This window comes from Drosophila pseudoobscura, chromosome 2, assembly GCF_009870125.1.
Source record: "Drosophila pseudoobscura strain MV-25-SWS-2005 chromosome 2, UCI_Dpse_MV25, whole genome shotgun sequence".
In the NCBI taxonomy this organism is placed as follows: Eukaryota; Metazoa; Arthropoda; class Insecta; order Diptera; family Drosophilidae; genus Drosophila; species Drosophila pseudoobscura.
Window position 1 is genome coordinate 7,680,739 of NC_046679.1, and position 16,201 is coordinate 7,696,939.

General features: G+C 44.2%; 1 protein-coding gene across 2 annotated transcripts; it reads right to left on the bottom strand.

Annotated features, from left to right (window-relative positions):
• Window positions 1-637: 637 nt before the first annotated feature.
• jumu (Forkhead box protein N4 jumeau) lies at window positions 638-13,561 on the bottom strand. Of its 2 annotated transcripts, none has more exons than XM_001358160.4 (3): window positions 12,867-13,561; window positions 2,689-4,491; window positions 638-2,571 (listed from the first exon to the last, which is right to left on the bottom strand). In XM_001358160.4, exons 1-3 carry the CDS (start codon window positions 12,924-12,926, stop codon window positions 2,248-2,250), a joined length of 2,187 nt encoding a protein of 728 aa, XP_001358197.2. In that variant the 5' UTR covers window positions 12,927-13,561; the 3' UTR covers window positions 638-2,247. The 2 variants fall into 2 exon arrangements, with proteins under 2 accessions (XP_001358197.2, XP_015038643.2); XM_015183157.2 differs by having other exon boundaries at window positions 2,638-4,491.
• Between the last annotated feature and the right edge of the window lie 2,640 nt (window positions 13,562-16,201).

The following is a 16,201-nucleotide window of genomic DNA, read 5'->3' on the forward strand; positions in this document are numbered from 1 at the left end:
CAATTTGACAGGAAGCTCGTAGATGAGTTTTGGGGAATTCAACTTGAAAAGTCAGTGTTGAAAAAGAGCGTCCAAGCAACCAGGGCTTAAATATTTCACACAGCTGTCTTTTCATCAAAAGTACGATTCGCTTAATGGATACACCGAAATCAGCAGACTTTTAGAAAGGGAAAATTAAAGAATTGAAAAAGGATTAACTTAAAGCAATCATACCCTAATGCGTATGTTTTTAGAATGGTATAAGTTAAACAATACATAATAATATAGATAAACTTGTTCCCTATTGAACATTGAACCATTTTGAGAACGGAGTTCTATTGTCCATATTTTCAATGAATTTCCAATGGGTATTCTTTAGAGGCAGCCTACCATGACCTATAGCAGTGAATATTGATATCACTTTGCCCGTGTATTGTGGCACAGATTGACAAAACGAATTAAACCAAACTAATCAAAATCGGATTAGCTGCTAACAGAATACAGATAATTTCGTGGGTTACACGATAAATATTTTTCCCCTCACTGGAACTTTTTTTGATCTTTAAGAATTCACCGCTCTATTCATATTCGGAAAAATGTACTAAAATTACCCTGGAATAAGGTTTTACCCACGTTTTATTCTTTTAATTTGTAGATGTTTTTTTATTTTTATTGAATTTTTTTGGTTTAAATTTTTCAGTATCAACTCTATACAAAAATGGTTCACTCTTAGCTTAGGCATTTACATAGGTTTCTATCTGTATCGGGTATGGATATGGGTATCGGGTATGGATATAGGTATTGGTATCGGTATCGGTATAATTTGTTAAATGCTACTTAGGTGCTAGTATTACAACGAAAAAAAGTGTATGAATGTTGTATTTATTTCGCTTGTGGAATAGTTGAATGCAAAAGTTGAGAAAACAAAAAAAAAACAAAAATGCTTTATATTCAAGTGAGCAAAATGCCAGTCATGAGCAACAGGCCTTGTAAATCGTTAATCGGCTCTTTGTACTATTTTAAATCTGAGGCTTGATCATGTTCGCTTCAAGTCTTATTGGTTTGCGGATCCTGTGTCGTTTCATTTGGAATACGGGTTGTTTCACTTACGATTAGCTACATATAGTATACAATAGTTTATTTTTTCATCTTAAGCCTATTCTTAAATTCTTAAATTGTGTGAAAACTATTTACACTACAATCCTACTATGTATATTCGTAAAAATAATTGACTGTTCTTTCCAGCAATAATGTAGATTCTATTCTCGTTTCATATATAGTACAAATACATACAAAAGTTCTATAAAAAATCCGCATGCGAATACTGGACCGGCAAGTTGTTTATGTGTGTGTGTTTGTGGTGTGTTTAGTTTTTTTTTACAACATTACCTAACTTAAAGTTGGAATTCGGATTCGGAATCGGCTGAAAAATGCTTGCAAATGCTGCAAATTGTCACATTTCGGGTACAAAAGATTAACAAAAGCTGGAAAAGCGAACATAATGTTCCCATTTCGTTGTCCAATAATCGTTGTTGTTTTTGTGTTTTTGTGTTGTTGTGTTGCACATTGTCAATAATCTATAATCTATATAATAACTGCGTCAAGTTTCGTTAAGTTTAATGGAGTATGAAATCTTCACGTTTGTCAGGGTGTTTGTGATCAACGGGGGTCAAGGGAGATCATTATTCAATTATCATCATTATTCAAATCATTACTCAATTATTCAAAATTGGAAAACAATTAACATTACAAATAGCTTTATGCATCGTCAGGGGGTCAGGACTAACTACTGAGACTTTCACTTGGTTGAGAGTTTCTTTCTACTGCTCAAGCGTCAAGACAGAGACTCAAGGCAGAGTGTCGATTTGGGCAAAAGTTTCGAGCAAACCTTTACAATTATTGGCATAGATTTATTCGAAAATCGACCACAGATTAATAAGGACTACAAAAAGATTCAAAGTAAGCTTAACTGGAGAGAAATGAGATCTCCAAAATAATAAAATGTATAAATTCTGATTTTCAATCAGTTTAGATGGGTATTGGGCACGGGTACAACTGACAAATGATTACCGAAAATGTTCTTAGGGATACGTTTAAGCGTAGCAAGGGGGCTTCTTTCCTATACTATGTAGCGTGGGCCTAGCACTAAGTGTATGCTATTTAATTTATGCGCGTGTGTGTGAAACATCCATGGCTACTACTGTGGTACTGCATGGTATGTGGTTTGTGCAAATCGAAAGAGAGCGGGGCGGCTTGGCCTTTGCCCCTTTAAATGATGCGGTTGACCAGTGGCATCTTGCGGCGATTGTATGTGGTCGGCTGTGGCTGCGCCTGTGTCTGCACCAGCTGCTGCACCTTCACCTTCTGGCCATACTGCTGCTCCAGCTCGCCGGCGGGGCCGATGGCATAGTTGATGTCCAGACGCGCACGCTTCGCCTGCTGCTGCTGCTGGTGGTGGTAGCCGTTGTGGTTCGCATTCAGATCGGCCGGATTCAGCTCGATGATGTGTGTGCCTTGGCCGCTGGCTATGGTGCGGCGCACTGCCTCCTTATCGTCCTCGATGTCGATGGCATCGTACAGTTGTTCGTCGACCTGGAAGATTGGGAACGAAAGCGTTAGCAAAGGGCTGTTCAGAGTGCGGATAACAAGGCTAGATACCTTCTCGTATAGCAACGAAGACTTCTCGACCAGGTGCCTTTCCAAACTCACCTCAATGTCAAAGTCGCTGCTCTTCTGGCCGAGCAGGACGTGGTCAAGGGGCAGGTGATGGCTCGACTGGCTGGCAGCGGGGTGGCTGGCGAGTAGCTCTTCCTCGGCCTCGAACTCGCGCAGCATATCGTCGTCCTCATCCTCGTCGACGACATCTTCGTCCTCCTCAACGAGCATCGCATCCACAAGGGTGTCGTCGAAGTCCTGCTCCTCCAGATCGGACGACTCTTCGATCTCCGACGTCGAATCGAGCTCCACATCGGAGTCGGCCGATCCGTGCTTCATCTCGCCGCGCTCCAGCGACTCCAGGTGCTCCGGATAGACCATGGCGCAGCGTATGGCCTGTGGATCCTTGCGCGACCACTTCTGCACCTCCTCGTCCATCTTGGTGATGCGCTCCGGGTTCATGGCCCAGCGACAGCCCTTGCGCTGATTGCCGTTCGTGGCCGGGCGCTCGATCTTCTCAAAGCACTTGTTCAGCGACAGATTGTGCCGCACGCTGTTCTTCCAGCCACTGGGCGCATTCTCGAAGTACGGAAAGTGCTGGCACAGGAAACTGTAGATCTCCGAGACGGGCAGCGAGCCGGCCCGCGAGTTCTTCAGGGCCAGCGCGATGAGGCAGGAGTATGAGTAGGCCGGCTTGGGGAAGGCGCTGCCCACGACAGGCAGCTTGACCTTCTGCTGCAGCGGCTTGACGAGACCAGCACTGCCGCTGCTGTTGTTGGCGATGTTGACCAGGTTGCTGCCATTGCTGAGCGGCGAGGAGGAGGCCAGCGACGAGCCGGACGATGGCGAGCCCATGCTCTGCATCTGGTGGTGCGGCGAATGGGCCGACGAGGCGATGCTCTTTGGTGTGGTGCTCCCCTGCTGCAGCAGGCCGCGCTTGGAGGCCTCCTCCCGCTTCAGGACCATGCCGTTGCCCGAGCTCGGGGACGAGCCGTTGGGGGATTTGGCCGACGACTGGTGCTTCAGCTTTTGGTAGGCGGCGCTGTTGGCGAAGGTCAGGCCCCCGATGCCGGGCGCCAGCTTGATCGTGTTGGTGGAGACGCCTCCGGTGGTGAGCAGGTTGGAGGAGGTCTTTGAGGTCTTGTTGCCGCCCTCCTCAGACGGACTGGACTGCGACTGGGCCCTGCGCAGCTCCGTGCCCAGATCCTTGCGCACCGCATCCACCGCCGAGGAGTTTCGGCGCTGCAGCACCGAGTTGGTGGCCATGGTGGCCGGTGCCGTGCTCCCGGTGCCGGTTACCACCGAAATCTGTTTGGGTATGTGTGCGCTCACTTGCTCCCGGCGCAGCGATCCAGCGCTGACCTTCATCTGGGCCGGCGAGAAGGTCAGATGTGACTTGTGCTGGTCCCGGTCCCCGCATGGTGATGCCGGCACGGCCCGCGACTGTGTGGAAGTGGCTGCCTTGCCCCTGCGCGGCGACCCCAGCATGGAGGAGGCCGAGCAGACAGCGGAGTTGATCAGCGGCATCACCGAAATGGGATTCACGCAGGCCCCCAGATCGGCGTAGTAGTCGGTGTTCGACCAGAAGTTGGCCGAGGAGCCCATCCACTTGGCCGTCGGCGAGGCGTGCAGCGTGCTGCTGGCCAGGAAATTGGCATTGGCGTTGTATGCCACCGGCAGGTTGCTGCCGCTGCTCGTGTTGTTGTTGATGGCCGAAATCGTCTCCAGGGCGTGGTCCAGCGAGGTCAGGTCGCTAGAGGTAGCCAATGTACTGGCTATCTCCGCCCGGATGTCCACGTCCAGCATGTCCTGCATCGAGTCGGACACGTAAAAGTCTAGCGAAGGGCCAGCCGCATCCTGCAAGGGATAGGAAATGTACATTTGAGTCACGAATCAATCAATCACGAATCTATTTTCCGAATCAATCGAGCAAACAGAGCTTTCAGCGAAGTTTTTCGCGGGAATTTTGGCGCGACCAATGTTGTGCAACGTCTGCAATTGCACTTGCTACAGCAAAGTTGATTAACCAGAAGGTGGGGGCCAATAGAAACAGAGCGGAATCACGACACCTTAAGATAAATCTAGTCAGCAAGAGGGAGATGGCATGGGTTACAGGGGGGGCGGCTCCCTTGTAGTTTCTATATATTCAGGCAGACTCCGTTTTTCACATTCACTAAAGTTTTCCTATTTAAAAACACATAGCTTGGGGCTCCCGTTTACACATTCCTCAAGATTTAATCGTTTTCAAAACGAAAACATTTTCGTTGACGAAATGAAAAGTAAATAAACGGCTTTTTATACAACGAAACTACCCTTAATTGCCAAAAAGAATAAAGTAGATGGCTTATTGATGCATTAACATAAACTTGACACCTATATCAGGGTAACTAAACTTCTGCTTTCTTTATAAATAATTTTATTTTAAACCAACCTCATATTTGGCTCGGAAAAAGTGTCCAGGGCAACAAAAATTTTCGTTTTAAAACGAAAATCCGCCGGAACCTGCCTGATTATATTATATATACTTATATTCATATTCTATCAACTGCAAATCAAAACTAGATCATATCGTATATCCTCCCACTGCACGCTTTTTCCCTGTAAGATTTCATCAAAGTGTCATACGGCCATAACAGCAATAGATTCATGGCAGTGGTGCGGGGGCGGGGGTATCTGCTTTTCGCTTACTTTCTGTTTTATGTTTTCTGCCTCGTGCCACAACCTGCCGCAACTTTTTCAAGGCTCTCTGCTATCGCGGCTGTCCCGAATGTTTGCTTTTCGGGTTTTCTTCTTACCAGGAATTGTCAGTTTCCCGCCCTTTGGTTTCCTTGGTATCCCCTCCACCCCCCCCCCCCCCCCCCTTTCCCACTTACATATCTCTCGAACATTCCATTACTTACACATACACAGACAGGACGCACACATATGTATGTATGTATGTACAGTATACATTATCATCATGAAATGTGTAACATAAGTAGCATTAATCTGAATCTGAATCTGTGTCTAAATCTGATATGCCCGTGCATATATGTATGTATGCATGTGTTTATGTACATATGTATATGTATGTATGTTTGTATGTATGCATCGGATAAGTTTTCATTTTCTATATGTCAGGAGCAGAGTACCCGAAAACCGGTTTTGCGCGCCAAGCAGGCGGGCAGGCAGGCAGGCAGCAAAAAGGCAACAGAGCAAACAGGCAGACAGGGATGGACAGGAAGGAGAGGAGGGACAACGACGACGAAGAACAAGCAGAAGAGGGTCCATATAGCACAAACAACATAAACAACAGCCGATGAAAGATGTGGTGCGATGGATGTGCAACAGCGAGGGGCAGGCATAGGGACAGGGACAGCAGACCACCAACAAAAATAACTCATGTTGCAACACCAGAACCAGACAACAGCAGCAGCAGCGAAGGGAGTCGGCAAAACGTAAACAATTTCAACAGGCTGCGGCGGCGTACACGAAGGAAGGTGGCAGGCCTATAGTGTGAAACGAAAAGTGCCCAAAAAGAGGCACCATCTCCGATGGCCATGATTTTTAGTGGCTCGTTAGATGACCCCAACTAAAGAAGAGCTAAATATCTGGAAAATTGTGGATCAACAGATCTCCGACAGCCTTCATCCTTGATCCTTTTTCGATCAACTTTTGGTCATCGATTTCGAGTGTCATCCATGGTCTAGAGTTTCCACTGTAAACGCACACATAAACACACATTACATGCCCCCACACACACATCCAAACTCGTATGTAATCGCACATATAAGGAGGCGTTCCAGAAGGCCATTCCAGCCAGCGCCAAACCGGATATCAGAAAAAATTGAAAGTTTTATGCAATGTCTGACCAGCATTATAAATTGGGGCCCTGGAGTTGGGGATGTGGCGCCCCGGAGTGACTCAGAATTAGATTTACTCTCAGGGCAGAACATGTTGCCAGCAGCATGTTGCAGCCACACAAGAAGACTCTCTGTTCCCATGCATATTTCTATGTGTGTATGTATGCATCAGACTGGGAAAAAGTGTACAAAAAAAAAGGGAACTAAAGCCGTACAAAAACAACAACAATTGAAGGGGAGTGTGAGACAGAGAGAGAGAGAGAGCGAGAGGGGTGAAAAAAGGGGAAACTTCTCTGTTCTGCCTGGCCTGCGCCGACTTCGCTGCGGCGAAACAGAGAAGCAGAGCGCCAGCAGCGAAAAAGAGAAGCAGACCGAAGTTGCTGAGAGAGCGAGTGAGAGAGCAGAGTTATACAGAAACATAGAACGCCGCACATAACAGAGGCGAAGTTGGGCCAGAGAGCGTGTACAGTAGGCGACAAAACATGGCCATGCGGCGAGTCTGAGAACAGAAAAATGAAAACAGAGACAGCGGCAGCGCCAGCAGCAGAGTACTTTTTGCGTTTTACTTTTTCTGTGTTGCCTGCCCCTGCTGCTGCCTTTGCTGTTGCTGTTTTTGTGGACTTTATTCGGGCGCTGCTTTTGGTGGAAAAAGCGTAGTAGGCAGCAGAAAAATTAGTAGTAGGCGCCTAACAGCCAGCAACGAACTTAACAGTTACCGGTTTTCAGGCAGCTGTTAAAAAAGGCGCGCGCGCGCCCTCTGGGGGAGGAGGAGGCGGTGTATGCCAATGTCAAGGTGTCCTTGAGCCGCAGCAGCAGCAGCAGCAGAACTGACCTGACCCCTGAACCCTGGCCCCACAACCAGCCCCTATTTCGACCCCCTCCCAAGGGGAAAATCCTGTGTGTTTATTATGCGGCGACTCCGAAAAATCGATAGAGAAAGAGCATACACAGCACAAAGCAGATTTCGGGGGAGACGCATCTCTGTCTCCATCCATCTCTCCCTCTCTCTCTTTCTCTCCGTCTCTCTCTGTTTGGAGAGGGACTCTCTGGAGAGCCCCGCCATGAGACGAGAGTGATAAGTTGCATAATTCAACAGGATATCATAAATTGGCAGAGGCCGCATTTCGCCAGCCTTTATCATCAGAGTGGGAGTTTCCATCCCAAAAAATAAGGGGAAGACTTCCCCACACCACCCACTGTCTGGCCACCCCCCTTAATGGTCTGTCTGGTGGCCTTTTATATGTAGACAGAAATGGGAGGACTGTTAGATGGAAATCCAAGTGCCTTTCAAGTGCATCCTCTCTTATTTCATATTTTCAACGTTTTCCCCTTTATTTATCAGTCATTTGACGCAATTGCCTCTATGACGCACTCTCTTGGACCAGATGACGCATCCTGTCGGCGGCAGGTGCTGCCTCCTGATAAGCAGCAGGACCAACGTCAGAGGACCAAGGCTTTTGTGTAAATGCAGCAAAGAAGCAGGCAGCACGCATAAGACGCAGCCGGACCCCAAGAGAGAGAGAAGACAGCTGGTAATCTCCCAGATGCAGGCGAACAGAAGTGCAGCAGAGGCAAAGGCAGCTGCCACATCCTCTGTTTGGGCCATTTCTTCATTCAACAATTGATTATAGGCGCTCTCTCTCTCCCACTCTGTATCTCGGCCAAGACAATAGAAGAGGACACTAATTGATTTTCTTGGGGATGTGCGTAGAAACAAAAGGTACAAGAAAAACAAAGATCGATCTATGAATGTAATAGAAATACTTGTATTTAATCCTGAAAGCAAAAACTAGTACATAGCCAATTCCCGCCAGGGATTCTCCTTGTCAAAGACTTTTGTTCATATTATATTTCCCCGCTTGAGAGTCTTAACCCCGTACACCTTTTCAATGGGAATACGCTATGAGATATTCCCCAAAAGATAGCCGGAAATACTGAATTCAATGCATCCTTTTTCGCCCCCAATTGCATCTCTATAAAGGATGGATTCACATAAACATTTTCCCCGTAACCTTTAAATCCTTTAACAATGAAATTTGCATTGTATTTTTCATATAATAATCTTTGCTCATCCTCCTCCACCCTCTGCTCTCCTCTAATACCGAATCGAATTCACATTTCATGCCTAAATCCTCTAATATTGTTATCTATTTGGCAATATTTCTCTAACCCTTTGCCCTTCCCCTGCCCTCTGGCACCACTAATTGAGCACTACATCCCACAGATAGGACGACAGATGATCATCATCCGAAAAAGTATTCGGATGTCTGGGCCAGGACCCCAATGATGAAATGATTAAGGGTTTCGATTAAGGCGGTTCGCTCTCTTTCCGTCAGTTTTCCCCCTTGTACTCTGTACTCACAGTACCCTCTACCCTTCCCTTCCCTTCCCGTCCGTTGAGTATATTTCTGCATGTGTGTGCGCTGCTTGTATCGGTGTGTGATAACCTTTCGGTGTGCCCTCTGCTGTACGTTCCGAGTGGCACAGGCAGCTGCAACAACTCAGCTCTCAGCAGCTCAGGGGTTGCTCTCTCTGTCGCTCTGGTCTCCGGTCTCCGGACTCTGTCTGTTGCTTGTACTCTTCTTACCCCCCTCTCTCTCACCCCCTTGGTGTTTTTCTGTTGTTGCAAGTTGCGACGAGAATTGCCGCCTGCACTTTTGCAAACGGAAAGCGAACACTTCCTGGCTCTCTAATTAGTTTACTGTTCTTCCGCTGCTGCCACTTTTCACACCTCCCCCCCACACACACAGGGGGAGGGAATGAATGCGGGGGGGGCAGGATGCTATACAATTTTTAATAGCTTCAGAGTCCAATAAATCACCAGTCAGCAGATGAGGCGCTCAGCAGTGGCAGACTATGTCGTATATCAAAAGCCAATAACCAAGGAATATTCTCCTCCCCTTCCCACTCCTCCTTCACCTCCTTCGCCCCCTTTTTTTTCTTTTTTTGTTAAAAACTTGAAAAAATGTTCCGAAATAAAAATGCATCGAACAGGCGTGCAAAAGTGCACAGAAAGGATAAGGAAATACGATATTGGCCGCACTTCTTGGAGCTACGAGAGGACTGGAGAGGCCTGTTGATTGGCCTACTCCCTACGGCTGCCGCCTCCTTTGCTCCTTCGGTCTCTTGCTGCACTTTTTGCTCCCTTTTTTTGGCAGCAGCAGCAGCTGCCCGCCCATTGACCTTTTTATGCTGTGCAACGAAGCAAGGCAGCAGCAGTGCCAAGGAGCGGCAGCAAGAGGCAATTTCGGACATGTCGGAGCATGTCCATGCACGCACAGAGAGGAGGGGAGGGGAGGGGGGACATTTTCGGTCCGCCAGGATTCGATATTTTCCCCCTTGTACATGGAATATTTTCCAATGTTTTTCTTTCTGCTGCTGCATGCCTCTGGCTGTAGTTCCATCTGCCATCATTTCTTTCCCGCTTTCACCTTAAAATCTCCCGTAATGACGGGAATGACACAAAAAGAAGGAAACACAAGGGAAACCAAAGAAGGAAAGACGGAAAAAGACGAGACCCAGGTAGGCGGACATCTTCCTTGGGCTTATGAGCGCCCGTTTGTAAATTACTTTATGGTGCAATAAAATTCGCTCTCCACAATCCAGGGCCCAGGGCCTGTCCCCTGTCGTCTGTAACAATACCAATCCAACGGCAACGACATTTACCCGAATATGTCCTTAGCGAAACATCACATGTCGCACAAATCGTCTTTAAATCTGCCCCTTAGTGAGAAATTTTGCAGCTTCCTTGGGTTATTTTCATTCATTAAGTCCAGTCATTGGGAGATATCTTATCCTCATCGGGATCTGGTTCAAAGCAAATTAACATTCCCCGAAAAAGTGGAAATTTATTTCGGGGAAGTTTTAACATTTTTCAGCATTTAAAGATGTGATGATTGTAGTTTGTTGGCCTTGTTTTTTGAAGCAAGTAAAATGGTCAACAAATACGCTTTTTCCACTAGACCTTGACTTTGATTGAACCATAAGTCGAACCTCTATTATCCAAAGAAAACGTTCGACTTATAGAGTGGGATGTAATGTGCTCCCTAAAGAATGTTTAGAAAATTCCACTTTCAGACTTTCGAGATATTTTTGTTTCTTTGCGACATCACAAGAGTGGATTCTAATTGAAAATCTTCAAGAAATTTAATTTAGGAAGATGTAGAGATGGAATTGCTCCCTAAAGAATCTATTCCATCTTTTAATTTTTGGCTTTAATCGGTTTGATTTTGTTCTCAATTTCGACTTTAGGTATCGGCCACAACCAGGGGTCCCATGGCTAAAAGAACTGCCACAGCTTTCGCCCCAAATGGTTATATCTCTTCATAATTCAAGCGATTTGTTCGCCGTTTGTTTTCTATGCCAAACTTTTCTCAACAATAACTTGCAGTTTCCACATCTGTATCTTTGCGAGTGTGTGTGTGTGTGTGTGTATGTGGGGGGCCGTGAGAAAATCTATGCGGCATACAGCTGGGCGCTCATATTCGGTAGCCCGACGACAGGCCGGCCTGCCTGCATATAGGCTGTTCTGTTCTGTTCTGTTCTGCTCTGCATTTTGGGGTAGGTGTTAGGGGGGCGTGTCGCAGCCCCCCACCACCCACACTGTCTCGGCGAAGTCGGCGCACATGAAAAGCACGTTGAACTTTGAAGTTCTGCTGCCGCCGGTTTGGTTTTGCTTTGTCAGCGCTTTGATGTTTGTTTCTCTTTCTTTGAGCCATGTTGCGGCAACAAAGGTTGCAGGAACATGCTAATTCTCTGGGAGCCAGAGAGAGAGAGCGAGAGAGCTTTTGATTTGCGAATGTTGACTGTTGCTTTCGGTTCCCGTCTTGCTCCCACACACACACGCATACGTACACACACACACACACACATGCACGAAAATCAGATAAAAACATTCGTTGGGTTTCATTTCGTTTGCTTTTCTTTGTTCCCCTACGGAGACAAAGACGGAGATATTCGCACACACTTGTGGCTGTGTCGCCGCCCCCTGAGTGTGCGTATCCCTTTGCATGTGTGGAGTTTTGCATGCTGCATTGAACAGGCGCCCATGATCGGGCAACCAGGCGCCGCTCCTGCACTTCGAACAGAGCCCCACTTTGCAGGAGCTCAGGCCAGTCCGAGTCCCCAGCCGAAGCTCCATCTGTGTCTCTTGTTACCGGACTCGCTGCCGCTTGGCTAAAACAAAACTCGGTTCGAGGTTGAATGCTTGGCCTTCAAAAAGTTGAAAACGCAAAAGCAGAAGAGACCCCAAAAGACAGAAAAACAGAAGAAACCCAACGAACCAGCGGCTCAACAAACACATAAGTACACTCCTATGAGCACATGTCGGCTTATGTGTGTGTGTGTGTGCATGGCAATAAATAAATAAACTTAAATAATTGCGCATGACTTATGTATAACAAATGGAAGACTTGTGCTGCTGTTTCTGCTGCTGCTGCTGGGATCCGCAGAAGACAGCGGAATTAGGCTGGGAACACCGGCACCGCACCCCCTCCGTCCGATTCCCACTTTTGTTGTGCGATGTCGTTTTATTTTAGTACAAACAACAGTAACAGGGGCAACAACAGCAGCAGCGGCGCTAGCAGTGGCCAAGCTAACAGAGCTCCCACTGTTAACAAGAGTCTCCACCTAGCCAAGTCCCTCACCAACACCCAGATGTAAAAGTAAGAGCCAACACAGAACAGTTTATAATCACATGAAACCCCCCTCCCCCACTCACACTCCACCATTGCAAATCATAAGAGGAAGTAGAAGTACTCTTGAATAGAATTCCATCATTTTGCTGTGCTGTTCCGGTGTGGGCCCCCTCCCCTCACACTGTCCCCCGATCATTAATCATCAGTTCAGTTCAGTTCAGTTCAATGAGCGCCTTCAGCGGCAGTTTGAAAGCTTAACGATCAAAAGTAAACACATATACGCACTCACACATATGTAAAAACTACTGCGAGCGAATTCAAATTCAAAATTATACGTTAAATGCGGCGAAGGCGAATGTAAAATCAACAACAAAGCTTGGCAGATGAGAGCGGGCGAATTAAAGCACGAGCAAAGAGCAAGAGAGTGAGAGTGAGTGAGATGTGTGGAACCCAGCAAACTGTTCTTGGGGCGATATAAAAAGAGAGAGAGAGAGAGCACTAGTGGTGGGTTTCCAGGAGGGGGAAGTGTCAAGTGGCGGAAATACTAGGAGAAAAAAAACTGCACAGAGCTCGCTGCTTTGTCGACGACAAAACCGAACGTTAAATTTGAAAATAAGCGATAAAGGCCAGAGTCGGTGTGCGAATGTGTGAGGTCTCGTGCGCCTGTGTTAGTGTGATTTTGCGAGAGTACCCGGCCGGCAAAATATGCAAAAACGTTAAGCTGTTGCCGCAGCCACCCCCCCTCGACACTTACCGCGTATTTGTTGAAGAAACCATCGTGTATGCCGCTCGAATAGTCCTCTATCTCGAACATTTTTGGTTCTGCGGGTTTCTTCTGTGGTGTGTGGGAGATTCTACCAATTGCCGAATTACTGCCGCATACGCTTTGTTTTGATCAGTACCTCCTCTTCACGTTCCGTTCCCCGTTGTTTCTCTCTTCTTTCGTCGTGGGATTAACCGTTGCACGGATCGAGTGTAAGGGGGGGAAATAATAACCGTTGGTTTATCCCGCCGCTCTCCACCGTCTCTCAATATTGGCCAAGCCCAATGCAATTGCTCTACGATTCTATTTGACTCTTATTTATTATCATTTTGAGTTATCAATCGCGCACAGTTTATTTATTATTTAGTCAATAATCACTTTCAAGCCATACGCAGCGAAAAGCAACCAACCGCCGAACCGCGCAGAATGTTTATGTCGATATGGATATTTTTTATACGGAAATATCAACGGAAATTTCGGAAATTCACAAAAAAAAGCGACGTGAAGGTACGTTGTTTACCGGGCCAGGCGTAAAAATTGGATTCCTCGTTTTCGAGATTTCGGCGCGCTCCGGTAAATTCGAAATATACGATATCGTTCTTAAATTTCTTGACACACCAGCACAGATACCACGCTGCTCGAAAGTTGGAACACGAATGAGACATGTTAGGACATGCTCAACAGCAAAACAGCTATGTTAAGCCTTTGTATAGGCCTTTGTATACCCTATTCTGTTAATTTTATATGAAACTATTAATATTGATATGGAGAAAATAGACCTTTTCTCAAATTGACATTTTTTAGGCATATTGATGAGTGTTTTGTGTATATATCTCGATCCTGATACCCATTCTTGGTCTCTGCAAGAAGACAATAAGCTTTAAAATATCGTTGAAATATTGAAAATAAAACTAATTAATATTGAATTATACTAAAATATATTGAAAATAAATAGTTTTTGCCTGGGATGACAAACATTTCCGCAATTCTATAATATCCATTTCCCCCAGGGTATGTGTGCATGGAATGGGACTCATTGTTGTCAACCGGTTATGACGACTAATTCTTGGTTAATCTTTCTTCCGTCGAATATTCCCAGCTATATAGATCTCTCAGTTCTGCCCAGATAGTTTTATATGATTGCTGAAACAATTTTGATCAAGATGAACTATTTTTAAGTACTTGCATGTTTTTTATTTTGACAAAAACACGATTTCAACAACAATGTTCGATGTCGCAGGTTGTGTCGTCAATGTTGCTGGTATCTGTAGACTCATTTGTTGTCAACCAGGGTATGGGCGTTTGTATACCCTATTTATATTAAGATGCTGTTTTCCAAGCAGCTTTCAAATGTAATTAATAAAGGCCTTGTTTTAGATTGCATTTTTTTGGTCTATTCATGCATTTGATTAGGTTCTTGTATATAAATCCTGATCCCCATACCAATTCTTGGTCTCTGTAAGAAGACCACTAATTGCAAAATATCGTTTAAAATAGATACCGACTAGTTTCTGCATTAATTAGAGCATGGGATGAAACACATTTCCGCAATTCTATAACATCCATTTCCCCCCAGGGTATGTGTGTATGGAATTAGCAACATGTTTGTGTATGGAATGAGACTCATTGTTGCAATAGCGAAACTGCGGCGAATCGGGTATTGCCTATATCAAGCTATATAGATGCCCACTTAGCTTTATCCCATAGATAAATGCATTTTCTACAAGATTGCTTCTTTTAATTACCTTAATGTAATTTATTTTGACTAAAATACGGGTTTCAAGTAAATGTTGCCGCAACAGTGTGTATGGAATGTGCAACATTGTGTATGGAACGAGACTCATTGTTGCTAAAGCGAACTGCGGCGAACTTCAAAAAGTGACCAATTCTTTGTTCCGTTGAATAATACTATCTATATGGAACATTTAGCCATGCCCACTCAAATTTATACGATTGATGAATCAATTCTATACATGATTGGCCTATTCGAAATACTTGCATTTATTGGATTTCTATATAACATTGAAAATGAAATTAATAAATGACAAAAATACCATTTAGCACTAAAAAACACCACATGGGAGCGCGGCGAAAACAATATGACCCTCAGAATATACAAAATATACCGAGGTGAGCGCCAAATCGAACTTTTTTGAATGTGAGCGAAAAGGATTTAAATGTTGTCAACTGGGCCATTACCGATTCAACAAATACGATTCCCTCAATTTTGTTCTTCCGTCGAATATTCCGAGCTATATAGAATATTTATCTATGCCCACATAATTTTATCCGATTAGTGCATCAATTTTCTACTCTTCTTTTAGCGAAGAAGGTCAACAAGTGAAACGTAATTGGAGCCTGGGCTGATAAACATAAAAAAAAATCACAAACAATAAAATTTTGAAATAATCATTATTCAATAAAATTCAAGAATAATAATTATACAATAAAAATCAAAAATAATAATTATATAATAAATGTTTTGATAAAAAAATAATAATTGACCAATACAAATCAAAAGTAATAGTTATTCAATAAAAAACAATAATAATAGTTGTACAATAAAAATCAGAGCTAATCATTATTCAATCAAAATCCAAACATTTTTTGCGTTTTAGTAAGGTAAGAAGATAAAACGTAATTAATAAAGACCTTTTCTCAAATTGATGCTTTACAAATATTCATGAATATGATCGGTATCTTGCATATAATCTCGATCCTGATACCTATTCTTGTTCTCTGTTAGAAGGCAAAAAACTGCAACATTGTGATATTAAATAGGCGTTGTGATATTTAAAACAGGCTCTAAATTGTTTTTGCCTTTGAAGCCTGGGATGACAAAAACTTTGTAAATTTTATAACTACCAACAGCCATATAGATACATTGAAATCATAAATGTAGAAAAGTTTATTGCGCAATTAACTGCATACAATATTTGTTACAAAATTAATCATAATACTGTGAAAAATACATATCGTTTCTCAAATTCTTGAATACCGAGCTAAAAATATAAAACTTTATTGCTAAAATTTTTACATTTCCTTGCTGACCTGTTCTGGAAGAGTAGGACTCAAGAGAAAAATAAGACTTTCCCAGAGCAGATCCTTAGGTATTCAAGAAAAATAATTATATATCCATATTTTAGAGGTTGAAAAACGCAAATTAAATACAAATTAGAGAAAAGCATAAAGTTTACAGTTTCTAACTATTTAACAGTTTTCAACTCAGTATTTAAGAAACTTAAATGAATTATCCATGTTTTCAATTCTATATTAATAATGTTTACGATATTTGAAAGTCTTCTTAAATACTATTTGTAGTTTTT

Coding starts and splice junctions, on each gene's coding strand:
- jumu (XM_015183157.2), bottom strand. CDS start 12,926: ATGTTCGAGATAGAGGACTATTCGAGCGGCATACACGATGGTTTCTTC. Junction 4,492..12,866: donor GTTTCTTCAACAAATACGCG/GTAAGTGTCGAG, acceptor TATCCCTTGCAG/GATGCGGCTGGCCCTTCGCT. Junction 2,572..2,637: donor CTTCGTTGCTATACGAGAAG/GTATCTAGCCTT, acceptor CCAATCTTCCAG/GTCGACGAACAACTGTACGA.